Below are 20,229 nucleotides of genomic sequence, written 5' to 3'. Positions count from 1 at the left end.
CCTCTCTAGTCCTGCAAAATTCTCTTTTTTTAAGGGACATTCTCTAACGTAATGACTTGAGGATGTCAAGACAGGATGAGAACCTCAAAAGCCGCGTCTCACAATACATCTGAGGCAGGGAAACATCGATTGAGGATGTGATCTGTCCTTTTCGATCGCGGCTGTCGGGCCCGGAGTTTTATGACTCCACGCGCGCGGACTAGCTGTAGTTTGTTTTATTTTCAAATATCAGGTTTAGCTTGCATACAGCCGTACAAGCACGTGTCGACGAATCACTTCGATGGAGCTTCAGTATTTGCAGGCGGAACTTCATGATTAATTTCCGTATCTTTTTCGTTTTTTAGGATAACTCCCTCCTCTTGGTCGTCGCCGATCACTCAGGATCGTCTTTTTATCATCGCCAATCTTATTTGTCGTTACAATAGGCAGTCTTGAAGTCTACTTCTTGCCTTGCCATCTGTCCCTCCATCGGATCATACTTTTGCAATCTTGTGCAGGTAAGACTAAAAACATCCGTGTCCACAAAGAAGCTGGGCAATCTTACCATGCTTTTGATTCAGCCATTGATCTAAACTACCGACGAACTGCGCAGTCCATCTGCCGCTTGGCTCATTTTGCCAAAAGGATCACCATTCATTTCTCTTCTCCCTTGCGCTTGTAGAAAGCAAGGACAGCAACGAGTATCATTTCTGTGATTACCATCACCGCCGGTATGAGACAGTGCGATAGGTAGACACCGTCCGCAAAGCTCCTAGTCTCTGCATTTGGACAAGGCGCCTATGATCGTTTATATACCGTATGTCAAGTCTTAGCCGACTATAGCATGAAGCACTCCAAAAGCCCTACTCTAGGGTGGATCCTTATCCTGGCGTGATTTTCATCTTTGGCTAGTCGTGTAGCGTCTCAGGGAGGCATTTCTAAGATAATTCCTTGATATCCGTAAGTGGTAGTTCGGCACATGGAATGAACTTGATAGTGTCCATATCATATCTATCCATCTTACGAAATTAAAGGCATTTCGGGCATTATACGTTATAATCAGCACTATTCATACAGATCGGCGCTGACCAATTTCCCAGCACCTAGAGCCCCTAACCCATACACCATTTGAAAGGTCTAATTCTCCGCGACACGAACGATCAAACATTAAGTTCCTTTTCTCAGAACTCTCGTTTCAAAAGACTCCTCCACTTTTCGATTATTTTTCCAGTTCCTAGAACCCCTAATTCATACACCATTTCAAAGTTCTAATTCTCCTCTACATGAGTGTAGTTTGTGTTTAAGCTCGATGAATAGCATCCACAACCATCACAACAGCATCCAACGTGGATCTCTCTGTGCTAAAACCGAACTGCTTTGGGGATAAGTAAAGGAGCGCGTACGGCTTCAACGAGTCTACACCTGATAAGCTTTTCGAGCACTATCTGGACAGTGCCAATCCTACACAACGGTATGCAGATGGCAGCTCCTCCTTTTACTTTGTTAATCGGCGCGAGTCTCGCATCCAGCCAACGGCAAGGAAAAATGCTCTTTTTCTGGCAAGCATTGAATGCATCGTTGTACATCTGGCTGATGGTGGAATACCAGTTTGTTTACTTCATTTTTCATAGTGAGAACTGTTTCTTTAAACTTTTTCATGGTGAAAAGCGGGCAGTCCTGTTGGCTGACCATTGCCATCAACCCTTACCGGAAGTCTACGGAATAATGCCCGTATAATACGGTCCATCTAGTGGGTATTATATATGCAGAGTTTTTGCAGAGATCCGATTTTTTAAGTGGCAAGTTTGTAACCATGTCCCTACAGATTCCCATTTACCTCGTCGGTCTTGCCAGCAGGGAGCTTTGCTTTTGTTTATTGCGCTGCGGAGTCTACTTTTAGTTGATCTGTACTCTACTATTGTGGCGCATGTTTTCTCTCGGGCGTTTAAATATTTTATCAAACGGTAGGGCTTATGGCACTCCTTCATGAAAGCTTTACAGCTCGTCGTCCGTCCACCTCCGACGCCGGCTATTCTGACGTAGTTAGGGTTATGTAACGGACGCTTCCTTCACAGTCTGGACACCGAAACGTTGGCGAAGAGCCGGTGCTTAGAACTACAAGCCCGGTTTTTGCCGTCATTTCCTAAATTCTTATCCATCTGTAGTCTGAGTGAGGTAAGCCCCATTCAACAGTCCTTGTATTAAAGTGGCCCCTACGAGGATCAGTCCTCGTGTCCGAAACGCGTTTGCCAGATCATCGAGCCTGCGTCGGAAGTCTGGCGTGGTCTCTCTCGGTATTAGATAAACGCTAGAAACGTTATCCTTTAACACCGAATGCCGACAAGAACCCGAAGTTGGGTCTCGTTCCGAACCCTGATGGTAGTAGTATCCGATAAGTCGAGATCCCATGAAGCTGGGTTCCTGTATTGTTTGTTAATTACTTTTATAATAATAATCGTTGGCCCAACAATCCATGTTGGATCAGGGCCTTGAAGTGTGTTAGAGCGCTTTATTTAAGACCGTAATGGTACACTACAGCACAATGTAGGAGGCAATGTGGTCAGCATTGCGCTTGCCCGAGATTATTACCCTGACTTGACTCAGGTATTCATTCACAGCTGAGTCGACTGGTATCCGACGTCAAATCACGATACAAATTCCACTGCCACCAGTGAGATCTGAACCGCGACCCGCTGTGTGATAGCCTTGTGTTCTAACCACTCGGCTATCCGGACTAATTACTATTAGATCAGCTTTTATCTCTGCACTAAACTGCACTAGCAGCTCGTGACCGATTGGACTCCGGTGCATGCTAAAATGTAGGATGCAAATTACGTTAGCCGCATCCTAGCGTTTTCCATTCACGGCTTGAAGACTGGACACCCAGAGCCAGTAGTGTAGGGAAATCTCACATCAGACGTGCCATGATCCGTGCAGAAAACGCTATTTCCTTTTCTAGTGCAAGTTTTCGTTTTGTGACCTGCTTAACCGCATCTACGGCATGCTGTTCTCTTGTCAGAGCATGTTGAAGACGTGTACCGTTAGTCTAAGCACCTGTAACACGTATCGCTAGGCTACTTATACCGCAGTGAGGTTTTAGCTTCGAGAATTCGCAAAGTTGATATCTATCCGGGCATCTCCAGTTTTACCACATAGCCTCTGAATTAGAAACCAGAGCCTTCTCTCCCAGTAGTCAGTATCCCTCCTTCTCAACCGCTTTCTAGAATATAACCTTGTTGGTTTTTTTCGGGCCTAATTCAGTGAGGGCTCTACCACCTTTCGTTTTCCGTATGGAAGGCACTTCTACTCCACTGCCTTTGGGGTTGATCTTATAGCGAATCTCGCTGAGAACTTCTACAAATGTCTTGCCCTCTGTCGGTTCAATGAGCAGAGACGACGGTTTAGTTTTTCTTCGTTTCCTCATCTTTTCCCCTGATGAACCGGTATTTGTAACCGCTTTGACTTTGGGCAGACGGTTTTCTTATTGCGTGTAGTTCCCTTTCGTCCTTTTTTTGCTTTCATTTTTTTATACCCGGAAGACTACTTGGATAAGTCTCCTTCAAACGTGTCTTACTCTTTCCATTTTCTCCAGTTCTTTTCTAAAGGATTTTCTGCGATTCGTTTGGCGAATGCGATATTCTCAGGGGGAAGCATGGTTGTGTCTGCTTTTTCGCGCTGCGGTCCACGTCCGCCTATAGAAAGAAATGCGATCCAGAAGTTCATCCAGCTGAATTACTTTTGCCCTTCCTTCGATGACGTTTTTCTGGAGGAACACAGCGCACTTCCTAATAGGTTTTACCTTTTCAGCTCTAGCAAGACAGTTGACTTTACTCGCACATGGTTTATGTCTGAAGCCACACACTGCTGAGTTTAAGTGATTTTCCCGTGGTTTTTTTTTCAAGAGAGGAATACTGGTGGGTACTGGGATTGTCGTTCTCGTTCCGTCAGCCGTATTACTTTGCGAAACTACCTCTTTATTTGGCGTGCGTAACCTCGTGTTTCTATGGGCGTTCCATCGCTTCCTGCCTTTTTTATAGGGCACTGCGATGAGCGGGGCGCCGAAATGTAGTAAATTCCTCTTCTTTCCTTTCTATTTCATCAATTTTGTCAATTTTATTATTTTTGTTCGCCATGGAAGTCTCACCAGCACATCGTTGGCAAGAGAGCGGGCCGGCTTATCTAGAAACAGGTGTATCCTCGATGACAAAGTCCCTACCCCAATTCCCCTGACCAATGCGCAGCTGACCCTGGAATCCACGGCCGGATCAGCGCTCACTTTGGGTGACCCGATCTACTAATATCAGTTCAATGGAACTACCCGACCAGGGGCTGGCTGGTTTGGGCACCTTGAGGACGTTACTTCTCATATCGTGAGCGACTCGTTAAAGAGGGACACCTGCGTTAAAAGGGGGTCAAACTGTAAAAGACAATGATCTTGCCAGTTCTCATGTATTCCTCGGAGACCTGGGTTTTCAATAAGAAAAACTGCCAACTCTTGGCCCCGTTTGAAAGAGGAATCCTCCGAAGAATTGTTGGCCCCCTATATGAGGGTGGAGGATTCCGTAACCTACATAACGACGGGGGAAATGGGTTATCGTGTATTGTCTCTGCTTCATCCTCGAAAAGTAAGGATCACAAAATTGAATTCTTGGGAATCATGGAAGGGCATTCTAGGCTGACTGTCAACAATAAAAAATAAATTCCTTGAGAATTAGACGCTGCTTCATGTACTAATGTGAAGCCGATTCAACAACAAAATTATTATAACTCATCTAAAGCAATATCAAGGTGTCTATAAGAACTTGCGGCATACCTAGACAAGAGAACATTATTACTCACAAACGCAATCGACGTATTCTTTCGTCAACTGGGGAGTCGACTCCTCTGGGTCTATCTGGATTCACTATCGCTCATTGGTAGCCGTCAATTCTGCAAGATGTTTGCATCTTTTAATATAGAGTTTCTTTGATCAACTACTTAGTTCGCAGATATCTTGAGGTATGCAGTATTGTATCGGAAGGGAATATTCTAATGGCAGGCCATCGTAGGCAAAACTTATGAATGACTGGTTCAGTTGGGTCCTCGTCAAATCCTTAGATAGAATGGAAAAGGCAGATTTATAACCGTTCCTTGATTTAGTGATATTGGGAGCAAAGTTTTCGTTAACAAAAATATAGCTGATGGCAAGGAAAACGGGAATTTTTTAATATCATCATCATCATCAATTAAGTGGAAATGATGCTTTTGTTTTGCTTTGAAAAGATTTTATATCAAATGGTAGCCATCTTGGCCACTATTAGTTCGAAAAAGAATGGTTTAAGTGGGGTGACAACGAATTGTATAATAAATAGCTTCGTTTTCTAGCGTGATTGCAAGTTATAAGAACTTTATTAGTAGGTGTAACAAATTTCAGAATATATTATATTTGCATATTAGAATACGGACCGGTTGTTCAGTGCCAATAATTCAATGATCATCCCTTCATTCCGCGACATTTCCAAGCAGCGTGAAGTAACTGTATGAAGTTTTTAGTATCTAAAAATTAATGAAATAATCTTCTGAGAAACAACCAACAAATAAAATAATTAACTACCGTCACAAAAGAGTTTGTGTTCATATGAATAAATCCACTCTTCATTATTATTGGTTTCATTGAAGCGCCCATAAATATGGCCACATCCTTTTGCAGAGAAAGCGGTACTTCATACCAATTGAATGAATATAAGGCATTGGTTATTTGGTTACTCTGAAAGAAAGAAAAAGAATTAAATCAAAATAATTTAACATTTTGCAGAGTTTGATAAGTTGAATACTTTGGTGAGTTATCCAACTATCTTACACTTATTCTTTTGGACCATTACATTGTTTCCCACTAGGAAACAACAAAAGATGTCTTTTTTATAATTAGATTTCTACCTTGTGTGATATTTCGTTGGCATGCCAATAATAAAGCCAAAGTATTCCAGCCGTTGCGAAAATCCAAACCCCATATATTCCGAATGCGGCAGAGAAATCCTGAAAAGGATCTAAGTAAATAATTTAAGCTTGAAGTTTCCGACCCTTTTCACCATTGATATAAGATATAATTGGACGCATAGTAATGCACTTATTGTTGAAGATTCTATGAAAACTGCCACATTTGAAACGTATTCATATTTGCTAGTGAAGCTAAAATAAAAAGTTGCAAATTATGTCCTCCTTATTAGAATGCATGGAGTACAGTTTAACTTCGGCTATGTCCTTCACGCAAGTGATAAAGATGTGGTTCAAAAATTTGGGTCGATGCTGCGCAAGTTGGCTTTTTTGGGTAGGTTTCAATCTCTCTATTAAGTTATCTGCATATTCCTGAAAATATTAAGGATTGTTTTGTTTGAAATTGCTTATTTTAAAAGTATGAAAAAAAGGTGTTAAAAGTGTAAAAATATACATACCGACATATTTTCGAGCTTGTAATTGATCACATCTAAACGAAAGGAAATGTATCGCATTAAAGCTGCATGGAATGTGGGCCAAGCAAAGAAACACGTTATTCCAATTGATGCCATATAGAAAGGCACGATGAAACTAAAAAAGAAACTATCACTCAGAGTCCTTGTAGGATACAAATCGAATAAATGCGCTAGTGGTATTGTCGCATTTCCAGCCTACGGGAGGAATGATTCATTTAGCAGTTAATATTGGAGAAAATTAGACCATATTTGATATCCATATACTTGTTCCTGCAGCGACCAGTCCTCCAATTGATACATTATAAAATACAGTCCTTCGAAAGAAACGAATATCAGCGACATTGCAAATGGTGGCGTTATTATATAATCTATTGTAGTGATATATCTTCTGTAACTATTGAAAATATGAGTCTCGGTTGGTAAATTCGTCGTCAAAACTTTTTTCACTCCCATGTGAGCCTTTGTTAGCAATTCATTAAATACTGAAATTCAAAAATTTTAGTCCATATTCTCGATTGTCGGAAAAAGATACGTGTATCTTGCAGCAATACAATCAAAAATTTTAAAAATCCACCTGCTTGAAAAGATTTAATAGTAATTTTCATATACGTATATTGAGGAAAATCCAGAAGAAGATGTAATTTTTTTAAAATTGTTCCAAAAACGGCATTCATTCTCCGTGTTGACGTTATCCATCATTTGTGAATACCTTAATACCGTACCTGCGATTGCTTCACCGATAACAATTGATAAATACAACAATAATCACAAGGGAAATGGTCGTAGTATGATTTAATAATGCCTACTGCCCTGAATGAACGCTGGCATTTCATTCGGGAGACCGTGTAACCGATCTTCGCGATTGTCAGGAAGGGTGAAGTAAAGCTGTTATTCTGATTACTTCTCCACTCCATAGTATGAACTTCTGTCGTAACAGCGTCGATATTTTTCCTAGACACTTCAACCTTAAGCTATTTCAAATAACCCTAGCTCGGTCCAAGCTCGGTCCAGGTTTTCAAAATGGTTTTCGATATGAGTTCTCCATATTTAATCCTTGTTTTTAGATATGTTCTACGCGAATGTTATCCTGAACTACAGGAACAGGATTGTCAGGTTTAGCAACGCTCATTCTCACATATACAGTGCCACTTGGATTTTCTTTGGACGCTTCATCATACTACCACTCGTATCAGCCTCAATTTGCTTTTTCAATAGGCCCAGCAACCGTTCCCATCGCCACACCAACTGGTTTCTCCTGGTAGCCTTACTGATGGACGTTGACGGTTGGAACTCTCCATCATTTAGTGGAACGACCCTTCGGAAACGAAGAGCAATCAGCTATCCAACCATTATGTTAAGGAGTCGTGTCAGTCCACACTGATCTGGCTTGTAATTGATGTAGATATTCTGAAGTCCATGCACGAATAAGTGTTTTTTATTAGTTAGTTGGATATAGCTAGGTTCTATCGATTGACTTCTGAATCTCCTTGTTTAATCGATTGCTTATTCCCACAGAGTTAAGATCGTGAACGTTACAGATCTTGGAACAAAGAGCTTTTTCTTCAGTGATGCTCTTGAATACTGCCAGGATAGAGGTAGAGAAATTGCTTACTACGTACAGTTTCATATGCGCAGTCTTGGTCACAATCCAAATGAAAACGCAAACGTATTCTTTCAGAGCAGTAGTATAAGAGCTTTTGGATATTCCACTTGTGTAGTATACTACGCAATACAAAAAAAGCCCAGGCATATCCACTAAGCATGTTTAACTGGGCTAAATGCTCGCTAACATGCCTACCCAGCGTCTTTTGATCCTAAACTATCATTAAGTCGCTCTCACAAGAAATCTTCAGTTCGTAACCATCAACTGAGACTTCGGAAGGGTGAACTTCCTTCTCAAAGACTGCACACAAGCCTTCGTACACAGCAGCGCTTTAGACGCCTTTCCGCAACTATCTTTTATCATGCTATATGTGAACGCGGCACACATTGATTGCGATGCATCATAAAAACTATGCAGTTAGCATCGGTACATTTTCGAATAATAGATAGATACTAGATCCAGCTCGTCTCCATACCCTCCATTGTACCAAATTCACTTTTGGAAGGCGTCCTAACTAACTTCTGAAACCCAAAGCTTCCGCATTAGTATTTTCATTGCTATCGTCATTGGTTGAAACCACTGCCAAGAATCGTAGATCCCAGGAGCATTTGACAATATCTATTGCTTGCTAAGACACTCAATTGAATTGTATTTTGGAAATTTGAATGTGTCACCCATCGTTGGATTCTACCGCAATACTAGCGTAGCGATAATTGTCTTTTACATTATTTCATGCAGTTCAACCAACGAAAATATCTTTGTTCAGTTTCCGAGACGTAATAAGGAACATATTTCCTTCATCCTTGGTAAGCTGGCTTAGTATTCTTATTGAGAGAACGAAATTCTTGTCAGAACGTATTCTTGAACCAACATAATCAGCATATTCATCATGTGAAACATCTGTTCTATATGCAAAAAGAATTTATTTGGGTGATGTATACAGTAATACATATCCTTGTCCCCTCATTCGTGTTAGTATACGGTCTGTCCTTTAAAACAATCTTCCAAATCAAATAAACTTATAAGTGCGGCTTAGAATTCTATTGTACCGTAGATGTGTTAGATAGGGAGGTTGTATTTTCATCATCATCATCATCAAGGGCGCAACAACCGGTATCCGGTCTAGGCCTGCCTTAATAAGGAATTCCAGACATCCCGGTTTTGCGCCGAGGTCCACCAATTCGATATCCCTAAAAGCTGTCTGGCATCCTGACCCACGCCATCGCTCCACCTTAGGCAGGGTCTGCCTCGTCTTCTTTTTCTACCATAGATGTTGCCCTTATAGACTTTCCGGGTGGGATCATCCTCATCCATACGGATTAAGTGACCGCCCACCGTAACATATTGAGCCGGATTTTATCCACAACCGGACGGTCATGGTATCGCTCATGGATTTCGTCATTGTGTAGGCTACGGAATCATCCATCCTCATGCAGGGGGCCAAAAATTCTTCGGACTATTCTTCTCTCGAACGCGGCCAAGAGTTCGCAATTTTTCTTGCTAAGAACCCAAGTTTCCGAGGAATACATGAGGACTGGCAAGATCATAGTCTTGTACAGTAAGAGGTTTGACCCTATGGTGAGACGTTTCGAGCGGAACAGTCTTTGTAAGCTGAAATAGGCTCTGTTGGTTGACAACAACCGTGCGCGGATTTCATCATCATCGCTGTTATCGGTTGTGATTTTCGACCCTAGATAGGTGAAATTGTCAACGGTCTCAAAGTTGTATTCTCCTATCCTTATTCTTCTTCATGTTTGACCAGTGCGGTTTGATGTTGTTGTTGATTGGTCTTCGGTGCTGACGTTGCCACCATATATTTTGTCTTGCCCTCATTGATGTGCAGCCCAAGATCGCGCGCCGCCTGCTCGATCTGGATGAAGGCAGTTTGTACGTCTGGGGTGGTTCTTTCCATGATGTCGATATCGTCAGCATGGGCCAGTTGTTGGGTGGACTTGAAGAGGATCGTACCTCTTGCATTTACCTCAGCATCACGGATTACTTTCTCCAGGGCCAGGTTAAAGAGGACGCATGATAGCGCATCCCCTTGTCGTAGACCGTTGTTGATGTCGAATGGTCTTGAGAGTGATCCTGCTGCTTTTATCTGGCCTCGCACAATTGGTCAGGGTCAGCCTAGTCAGTCTTATTAATTTCGTCGGGATACCGTATTTTCCATTGGATTAATGACAGGACCGAGTCTCCTGTCTTGTATTCTAGGCATTTAATGGCTCTGCCTTGGGAAATTATGCGGACCCGACTATTATCCCTTTTTTTCATTGAACGTTCTAGACCGGGCCATCAAGAAAACTCTGGGCTTGTTGAGAAACCTTCCCTTTCTACCCCCTACCGGCAGGCACAGTATGCATAATTAGCATTCTTTACAATAATAAAAAAGTTTCCTTTAAGGGGCTGAGCAGACGAAGGTAGAGGTAGACTCTTCAAGCAGGAGGAAAGTCCCATAGTTCAGGTTACTCAACCCGGGAATGGGTTTAATGGCGTTTAACTGTCATGGCGTGTTGAAAATACTACTATTGAACTCAATTACTTGTAGCAGGAAGTTTCGAGTTGGATTTCCCTGAATTTAGAATCATGTTAATGATTTCGTCTCTTCCAGAAGCACTTTGCGCCGAATTTTCATTCAACACTTTTTTCCACGGATAGATACATCAGATAGATATGGGTCGTAGCGAGCTACTTTTGGGGGAACAAATAACGTCACCACGACGGTCGCGGCTAGACGCTCTCGCTTAATGGAACGGCACTGGAGGCACAGCGAGCTTCGCAAGCGCGAAATCATCATCATTAGTATCTGCCTGGCGTCTGTTTACATCAGACCACTTTTTACCTTTTGTCGCGTTTTGATATGAATAGTTTTGTTGAGCCAAGAATTTCTTTGAAATTTTGTGTTGCTTACGAAATTTCGTCTGCTGATACACTGGAAATGTTGCCAAAAGCTTTTGGGGGGGGGGGGGCTGGTTCTGCTTAAAACTGGTGCAGTGGTAGATGATTTTCCCAGTTCCACGTCAAACTGCGGAAAACGTAAAAAAAGTGCTAGAAAATCATCGCACTAGCCTTGGCATTGCATATGAGGTCGTTTAGCGCATTGTGGTGGAAATTTTTCGTATGAGACGTGTCGCATCCCGGCTCGCTCCAGCAGAACTGAATTTCATGTAAAAACAACTTCAAAGACTGTTGTTGAGGACATAATTTCTGAAGCGAATAATGACCCGACCTTCATGAAATGTATAAGGAGGAGATCATAGGGTAAGTGCGCAAATTCGTGGTCATTATTAGACAATTAGAGGTGCAGCACAGCATATATTGCTTCTTACTGCAAGTATCGACGCAAATAGTGCATTGCTCACTAAAGCCTGGTTATTGCTTATCATCGCTTTGAAGAAATCTATGAATTGGTTCCATTCTTTAGTGAAACCACCAAAGAGTGGCAAAAGTGGATATTGTGGGATTCTCAACATTGTCGACAGGCTAGAACGGGTTTATTTTGTAAGCCATGATTCTGTTTAGTTTTTGACCCGATTCCATTCAACCAGGGTTTCTATCGCCTCAAATTTCGCCTCTATGTCTTGCTGAACACCAAAGTACGAATCACCTGCCTCTAGCATGCGTAGCAGCTTCCAGTAATTCGCCCGAAAATGGTTCTTAATTTTTGGAGCATGGAGTAAGAATTTTTAATGTAAGGATCAGCAGGGCAGGGTATATGTATCCTGAATGTGGAACAGCGATGTCAATTTCTCGTTTACTTTAGAATGTGAATCAAGGAATGAAGATCATGGTAAAATCGACAAGCACCGCCGCGGACAAGTACAAGAAAGAAAAAGAACAAACATCCAAGCAAACCAACAGGCTCTTAAAAAACGGAAAGGTATGTCGCTCCCTCAGCGATAGGAAGTAAAAATCTGGTAAGGCGGTAAAGGCGAATAAAGGATAGGAAATGTGGAGGGTAGTATGCCTTATGCAGACATTCCAAGAAAAGTGAAAGGTGAGCAGCATTAGCAAGATCGGGAGCAGCTAAAAGAAGACATGATGCTAAAGCTGAAAAGCTCCGATAAAAACGAGGCCCCTACCCATAAAAATGCAAAATATTTGCTTGAGGGGGATGTTTCGGTGAATGCTTAAAAGCATGATATTTCCATTCTGTTCAAGGACCTAAATGAGGTAGTTTAAACTGAAAAACCTAGAGGAATCGACTACCAGCAGGGGCAAAATGTAAATTGTATTGGATGTGTCGTCTGTCGGTTTAGAAACTTGAAGAGATGCTTTGAGTGTCTCATGTGTGGGTTTCTTGCAAAGGCACCTATAAGTGTTATTGACCGACCTAGAAGGTATGGAGAAGAAAGCCTCATTTGGCGGAAAATGTGGCAAAAGCTCTCTCTCTCTTGCCTAAAAGAGGCAAAGGTCAGACCAGAGTCAGATGATAATTACTTTAAATAAATCATTTGAAATTTAAATTTAAAATTTTCAAATTTTTAAAATTTAAATTTAAAGAAAAAAATTGCTTTTATTTTATTTGAAAACATTTAAGTTATATGCAACCAGTTCACACCACCATTGAATATTATTGACTTTCTAATTATGCGCAAATGGAATAATTGCGCCCCCAAGCATCATAACTGAAGCTTTCCACTAATTTTGAATTGAAATTTGAGTTATATGTTATTTTTAGATTTTTTTCAGAGAAAGGAAGCAAGTGGATCTTTTAACTTCTGATTGTGTTTGCGTCATTTGGTGTACTTACTTTTTCCATAGTAATAAAACGGAATAATTCTGGCAGAAATATTGATGTAAACTATGCTAGCGCCTAAAGCAGGGCTCAGCTTAGCCAAATCATCCGATTGGAGCCAAATACTTCGAGCCTAGTAGTAATAATTTTTAAAGTTTTAGAACAGTTGTAGCAATAAGTTAATGAGGAATATTCAAATGAAAGTGCCATCCTTTTCACTTCGTGGCAATGTACTTCAGCTTCCTCCCTCTCCACGAGTTTCGCACTTTATCTCTACTATGTACTCATCCACACCACCAGTGGCTGGCACTTTCCATAAACGAGTCATATCATAATGAATATTTTTTTGTTTATAGTAAATTAATATTTATATAGAATTATTCAAATGTAGTACCTAACTCCGCTATACTGTTAACATAGCATTATGGTCCCAAGCCCAGGTAAAGGAGGAGGGTTTCAGGCAACGTTCTTTGTACTATCCTCAGTAAAACAAAAATAAAATGCTGAGATCAGCGAAAGAGGTGAATAACGTATAGTTGGAGTAATTTCACTATGCTAAATTCTACCTGATCTCTCTTAGTACGCCGGCAGGCCGACCAAGAAAATGCATCCAATGTCGTTAGAAACAACATTATCGGATAACAAGCCTCAGAGCCTCAGTCGACCAGAACGGGTTCTGGTTCTGTTGAGAAATGGCAAGGGTTCTTGATACATGCGTCAGGATATAAATTAGTTAGTCCGAACAACACAAATACGTCTACGTATGCTAAATATTGGCACCCTTACTGGAAAGACCGAGGAACTCGGAAAAGCCCTTCGGAAAAGGGGCATTGATATCTGCGCTCTACAAAAAAACTCGATGGTCTGGTGTCAAAAGCTGCGATATTAAACGCGAACGTGGTAAAAATGGCTATAAACTTCTCTATTTTGGTAGTCCATAAACTCAATACGGTTTTGGCATTGCCATCTCAGAGGGTTTCCGTGATGTCATTAAAGAAGTCGAAAAATTAGATGATCGGCTGATGAAGCTCACCATAATGGTGAGGGTGATCACACTATTCAATTCTTCACGGTGTACGCACCACATGCCGAGAAAGATGACTTCTGGCAATTTTTCGATGCAACAACCTGCAAAGTGCCTGCGCGATTATCAACCAATGCGAATGTGAAAGAATCGTGAAACCAAATTAAAGACACGATCCACAAAGCGTCCTCTGCAGCCCTAGGGGTCACCAAATCAAGTAAGTGGTACATCAACCGAGATACTTCGCTTCGGAATGACGATGTTGAAATGAAGGTGCGTGACAGAAAACGCCTCTACCACAAGTTTCTCGACGATAAAACGCTGGCCAATTAGCAAGAATGCAAACCTGGAAGCAAAGAAAGCGATCGCTGTTCCCCGAGCGATCCATTACAGAAATCTTTACGATAAACTGGACACTCGAGGTGGCTACAAAGCGGACACAGGATATCGAACACTTCTGTTGCGTTAATGACAAAAACGGTATTTTGCTTACCGACCGTAGAGCTGCGACTGATAGATGGCGAGAAATATTTAGAGCAGGTTTCAACTGAAGAATTTGTATATGCGCCACTTCTATAATCATTGCCGGCATTAGGAGCAGTTCCACCTGTCAGCGCAACTTGTGCCGTCTCCACATACTCGAGCAGGGTGATCAAACCCGAGTCTGCAAGGGACTCATCTGAAGTGGCTCTTGCTACGAAGCCTCACCGGAGGTTATCTGTTACCGTGGGAATCGGGGTGACTTTCTGAGAGCATATTTTCCAGGAGAATTCCTGAAGGATTTGCTCTCCGCCCGGTTGTTTGCGGTTGGCCCCCTTGTGGGAGTTTCGTGGTGATTGCGGTGATGCCTACATAGCGGACAGAGCTCCTTGGAGCTCAAGCGTGCAGTTGCGCTGTACAACTTGGAGGGAGCTGTTAAGTAGGCCTTGCATCCACTGGTATGAATGCTGCAACTGCACTTAATATAAACCAGCAACGCTGTGCCAGTTATGACGGGGCTATGATTGTGGTGTCTAAATTAATCCGTGTCCGAAGAGGGGCCGTGGGATTGTGCCTACATGGTAGGTACTCACGTTAAACCTCCTGGACCTTCATGTCAGCACAACTGAAGTCGAGGAAACAATAAGGAGAATGAAATCGAGGAAAGCAACAGCGGAGGGGGGTCCCAACACTGTGGCTCAGTGAATTCTCTAGTCGGTTTATTGAAGAAAATAGAACACCATCTGACTGGCAAGAAAGAACTACAGTTCAAATATGGAGAATAACGGTAATCCAGCAGAATGTTCAAATTATCATCCGATCCGATTATTTTTCCATACCATCTTGATGGTTGAATGCATTCTTGACAACCGTATTCGCGAAATCGTTGAAATAACCGTGAATTAAGCCGGGTTGGCCAAGAACTGCGGAACTACTGACGCAATACACGCTGCGCAGTTGCTCATGGAGAAACACGATGAGGAGCATAACCCATCTTAAGAAATCGTTGACCATGTGCGACGTGAACTTATCTGGTATCTGAGTGAAATTATGCGGTGTTTCCAACGATTAATTAAATGAAATAATAAAAACTTGTTGTTTATTTTTCGTTGGTGTGGATATTTATTCTTGCAAATACCGATATTTCGGGAACCACTTGCAAGTTGTTAGCACTGATGAAGGGAACAAATGGTTCCCGAAATATCGGAATTTGCAAGAATAAATATCCACACCAACGAAAAAGAAACAACAAGTTTTTATTATTTCACTCATCTGGTATGCTCTACGACATAGTTCTGAGTGTTGGCCGCCTATAAGAGACAACGAACGGCGTTTTGCAGTAATGAATACAAAGATGATGCGTCACATTCGAGATGATATGATTGCGCTTATCGTGTATGGTCACGTAATTCATGCTAACGAGAATTCACTCGCCAAGATTGATCTGAACATCGAAGCCGATGGTAAGCGACCAAAAGGCCGGTCGAAACAAAGGTGGCTTGATACACCTCGCGTTTACATACAGATCAAGCATTGGATAGAACCAAATGGCGAAACGGACCATGACGGGCCGACCCCGCTTGTGAACGGGACAAAGGCTGAACAACAAGAAGATTCAAATGTAGTACTTGATTTCATTTTGATTTATTTGGAATAAAACATATCTTTCGGTGCATATGGTATATTGTTTGAATTGAGATGATTGATGATTGAAATAATGAAATCTGCAAAGGGAACTCCTCACTTACCTGGGCGCAAACGAGCACAAATAATGAAAAAGACACTAAAACCCCGCGAAGCAAATGGAACAACTGCCAACAATCAGTTCGTGAATAGATAAATCCCATGTATTTTAATGCATGGAGTTGCCACTTGATAAGAGGATTGTCGAACACTTCAGAATCTAAAGCAAAATCGTTTAAAATTCCCATTTTTCCTTTTACTCGATTGTTGTTTTTGGCCAACGATAAATAAGAGATAGGTTTATGGTCACTCTCCAGAGGGGATTAAGATGACGTTGTATCTAAATAAGGAAGAATGTTCACAATCAATGAAAGAATGAGCTGACTAAATGTATGCACTCGTATAAAAATAAAATTAAATTCTCAAAAAATCTAACCAAGAATCTACTTGAATTTAATTGAATATTAAATACTGGAGACTAAACACTTGTCAATTTATTTTGAAGCAAAATTTCCATCCCCAAGTATCTTCGAGATATTGACAATACTACGTTGAAATGTTGAACCGTTTGGACCTGGTTAACTATATAAACTGCAATCAATCTATAAATTTTCTCTAAGACTACTTTAAATTTTGCTTAGATTATGCACAAGCTACACAGTGAATAGTTAACTCATCTCCTTTAAGGACGATTAGGTAACGCATATATTATATTGATTGGACACTTAAGTTTTTAATAGCAGGTGATGATTTATAATTGCAATATATCGACTAAACGGAATAGATGGTTGATAATCATTACCCCGTTGTGTTATCATTGATTTAATATTGCATAAAGGGAAACTACTACTTTTAGCCGATTCAGTTGCACAGTCTGAATGCATTCGAAGACACTACTTTCTAAGTGATGACAAGTCGAGATCTCGAGCTGATTTTCATTTTAGCTATTATTAAAACGTCAAGTTGTTTCTTCCGGCCTCTGGATTCAAAATGACTGAATGAAGTCAATTTGCAGATACACCGTCGTGTCCAAAGGTTTTATCTTGCTTGAGACCATTATAATATGTTACTGGATATCTGTTGTTTGTGGTGTAGTCGATTACGTTGATGGGTGGCATACATTCCATCTTTAGCGGATTGAGCTCATTGAATGTAATATGTTTTCAGTTTGTTAGATGAAAAGTTTACCGTCCACTAACCTCACCAGAAGACTTATAGCTCGGAATAGTTCGAACCTTTACATACAACATTTTGTCTGAAGCTAGCTCTGAGGCCATGATTCATTCTGGTTGTTATGAGGAAATCCTACTAACAGATAAGTGGAAATAATCTCTACCAAGATTGACTTATCTTCTTTGATGAAACTAGCAGCCAGTCATGGAATTCCAAGACGCCGTAGCAAAAAGCAAAAGCTCGATCCTGAAAGTTAAACCTCAAAACGAAGGTAGAATCCTTCGCTCATCCATTCAGGACCTAATTCGGAACCAATTGCACTTACGGCATTGGAACGTAGAAATCATCAGACCAGCAGAAGGAGCCCCCCCCGCCAGCACTACTGACATGTTCTGATCGGTGCCACTTACTAAGAGCAAATTCTTACTTGCCGGTAAACATCTGCCTCAATGCTGTTAAGGGTAAGCCGAAGTGGTAATTGTCTTCTGGCGCTCACTTCTTGTCACCCCTGCTGGTGTAAAAAAAGGCTAGGCAAGGAATTGCTTAGCACCAATGGTAGGTAAACACTATAACCTAATTATTTTATACGGAACATTTAAACGGCCTATCTAATACATCAAGAATAAAAGCATGGTATTAGTAGCAATGTGCGTTCATACTCATAATATTTGTTGGGGAATTTCGAACATCAGAGATCTAAATTATTAGAAAATCTAGCAAAAACAGACTGCAGGGCTCTAATCGTCTATGTGGTCAGGTGAGTACTAATAGGAACATGCCATCTCACGGTGACAGTAGCTACAACCGATGAGTGGCAGACCACTACCAAATAGATTTCGTAATAAGCATGAACTATTGCCATTGTCATACTGAATACAACAGTAACAACCAAACCAATCAATTCATAACTGGGTTTTATAAAGATAGTTTCTATGTTTGCAATCATCATCAACGGCGCAACAACCGGTATCTGGTCTACACCCGTCTTAATAAGGAACTCCACACATCCTCGTTTCACGCCAAGGTCCACCAACTTGATATTCCTAAAAGCTGTCTGGCGTTCTGATCTACGCCATCGCTCCATCTCAGGCAGGGTCTGCATAGTCTTCTTTTTCTACCATAGATAGTGCCCGTATAGACTTTCCGGGCTGGATCATCCTCATTCGTACGGATTAAGTAACCCGCCCACCGCAACCGGTCATGGTATCGCTCATAGATTTCGTCATTATGTAGGCAACGGAATCGTCCACCCTCATATAGGGGGCCAAAAATTCTTCGGAGGATTCTTCTCTTGAACCAGAGTTCGACCAAGAGTTCGACATTTTTCGTGCTAAGAAGGAGCTCCGTGCTCCGAGGAATACATGAGGACTGGCAAGATCATTGTTTTGTAAAGTAAAAGCTTTGACCCTATGGTGAGATGTTTCGAACGAAACAGTTTTTCTAAGCTGAAATAGGCTCTGTTGGCTGACAACAACCGTGCGTGGATTTCATCGTCATAGCTGTTACCGGTTTTAATTTTCGACCCTAGATCGGAGAAATTATAAACGGTCTCAAAGTTGTATTCTCCTAACTTTATTCTTCCCGTTTGACCAGTGCGGTTTGATGTTGTTGGTTGGCTGGTTTTCGGTGCTGCCGTTGCCATCATATACTTTGTCTTGTCTTCATTGATGTGCAGCACAAGGTCTCGCGCCGATAACCGCCTGCGCGATCTGGATGAAGGCAGTTTGTACGTCTCGGGTCGTTCTTCCCATGATGTCGATATCGTCAGCATAGGCCAGTAGTTGGGTGGACTTAAAGAGGATCATGCCTCTTGCATTTACTTCAGCATCACGGGTCACTTTCCCTTGCCGTAGACCGTTGTTGATGTCGAATGGTCTTGAGAGTGATCCTACTGCTTTTATCTGGCCTCGCACATTGGTTAGGGTCAGCCTAGTCAGCCTTATCAATTTCGTCGGGATACCGAATTCTCTCATGGCCGTGTACAGTTTTACCCTTGCTATGGTATCATAGGCGGCCTTAAAGTCGATGAATAGGTGGTGCAACTGTTGTCCATATTCCAACAGTTTTTCCATCGCTGCCGCAGAGAGAAAATCTGATCTGTTGCTGATTTGCCTTGAGTGAAGCCTCTTTGGTATAGGTCAATGATGTTCTGGGCGTGTTGGGCTATCCGACCTAGCAAGATAGCGGAGAATATCTTATAGATGGTACTCAGCAGCGTGATACCTCTATAATTGCTGCACTGTGTGATATCTCCCTTTTTATGTATGAGACAGATAATGCCTCGCTGCAAATCGTCAGGCATTGATTCGCTGTCCCATACCTTGACCACAAGTTGATGAACCACTTGGTGTAATTGATCGTCGCCTTCAGTTGGCGGGACCTCCAACTTGCCGATGTTCTGGTTGTTCAGTAGTTCATCAAAGTACTCAACCCATTACTCCAATATGGCCATTCTGTGGGAAATCAGATTTCCCTCTTTGTCTTGGCAGGATGAACATTGAGGTGTGTAAGGCTTCATCCTGCTGACTTGTTGGTAATACTTCCGCGCCTGGTGCGGTTGCTCCCTGTACTTTTCGAGTTCACAGACCGGTTGATTCTCCCAGGTTTCCTTTTTCCGTCTGTCGCTTCTCCACTCGACGGGGTTCGTGATAAGTCTCCGCGCGTGCCCGCGTCCTTTGAAAATGCAACATTCTTCCGTTCCGTTGCTAGCTTACATTCATCGTCAAACCAGCCGTTCCGACTCTTTTTGCGGCTGGGGCCAAGTATCTTTGTGGCCGTGTTTATGATAACTTTCTTTAGGTGACCATTTGTTGATGCTTCATCTCCAGGATCTCTGCTGATTGAGGCGATTGCCGCATCCATTTCCCTCTTACAGGTGTTGTGATGGGCTGTGTTGTGGATGGCTTCAGTGTTAACTCTCACCTGATTGGGAGAGGGGATTCTGGGTGGTGTTGTTGCTCGAACTTGGTGGATCAGGCAACGAGATGGTGATCTGAGTCTATATTGGTCCCCCTTTATGTTCTGACATTCATCAAGGCTGAGAGGTGGCGGCATTCGATCAACACGTGGTCAATTTGGTTGAAAGTGGTCCCGTCTGGAG

The 20,229-nt window shown here is 42.0% G+C and overlaps 1 protein-coding gene across 1 annotated transcript; it reads right to left on the bottom strand.

The window, feature by feature from the left end:
• Window positions 1-5,348: 5,348 nt before the first annotated feature.
• On the bottom strand, window positions 5,349-16,543 carry LOC119661736 (odorant receptor 56a-like). Its single transcript, XM_038071202.1, has 9 exons — window positions 16,022-16,543; window positions 12,785-12,902; window positions 6,693-6,910; window positions 6,411-6,623; window positions 6,200-6,324; window positions 6,048-6,147; window positions 5,896-5,994; window positions 5,573-5,725; window positions 5,349-5,514 (listed from the first exon to the last, which is right to left on the bottom strand). The coding sequence occupies exons 1-9, from the start codon at window positions 16,202-16,204 to the stop codon at window positions 5,461-5,463; spliced, it is 1,263 nt and encodes a 420-aa protein (XP_037927130.1). The 5' UTR covers window positions 16,205-16,543; the 3' UTR covers window positions 5,349-5,460.
• Window positions 16,544-20,229: the final 3,686 nt, after the last annotated feature.

The sequence above is a fragment of the Hermetia illucens genome, chromosome 1 (genome assembly GCF_905115235.1).
Source record: "Hermetia illucens chromosome 1, iHerIll2.2.curated.20191125, whole genome shotgun sequence".
Lineage (NCBI taxonomy): Eukaryota > Metazoa > Arthropoda > Insecta > Diptera > Stratiomyidae > Hermetia > Hermetia illucens.
Note: the sequence above shows the minus strand (reverse complement) of the source record. Positions and strands in the feature narration are given on the sequence as shown.

Coding starts and splice junctions, on each gene's coding strand:
- LOC119661736 (XM_038071202.1), bottom strand. CDS start 16,204: ATGGGAATTTTAAACGATTTTGCTTTAGATTCTGAAGTGTTCGACAAT. Junction 5,995..6,047: donor AATTATATCTTATATCAATG/GTGAAAAGGGTC, acceptor GATCCTTTTCAG/GATTTCTCTGCCGCATTCGG. Junction 5,726..5,895: donor CCAACGAAATATCACACAAG/GTAGAAATCTAA, acceptor TCTTTCTTTCAG/AGTAACCAAATAACCAATGC.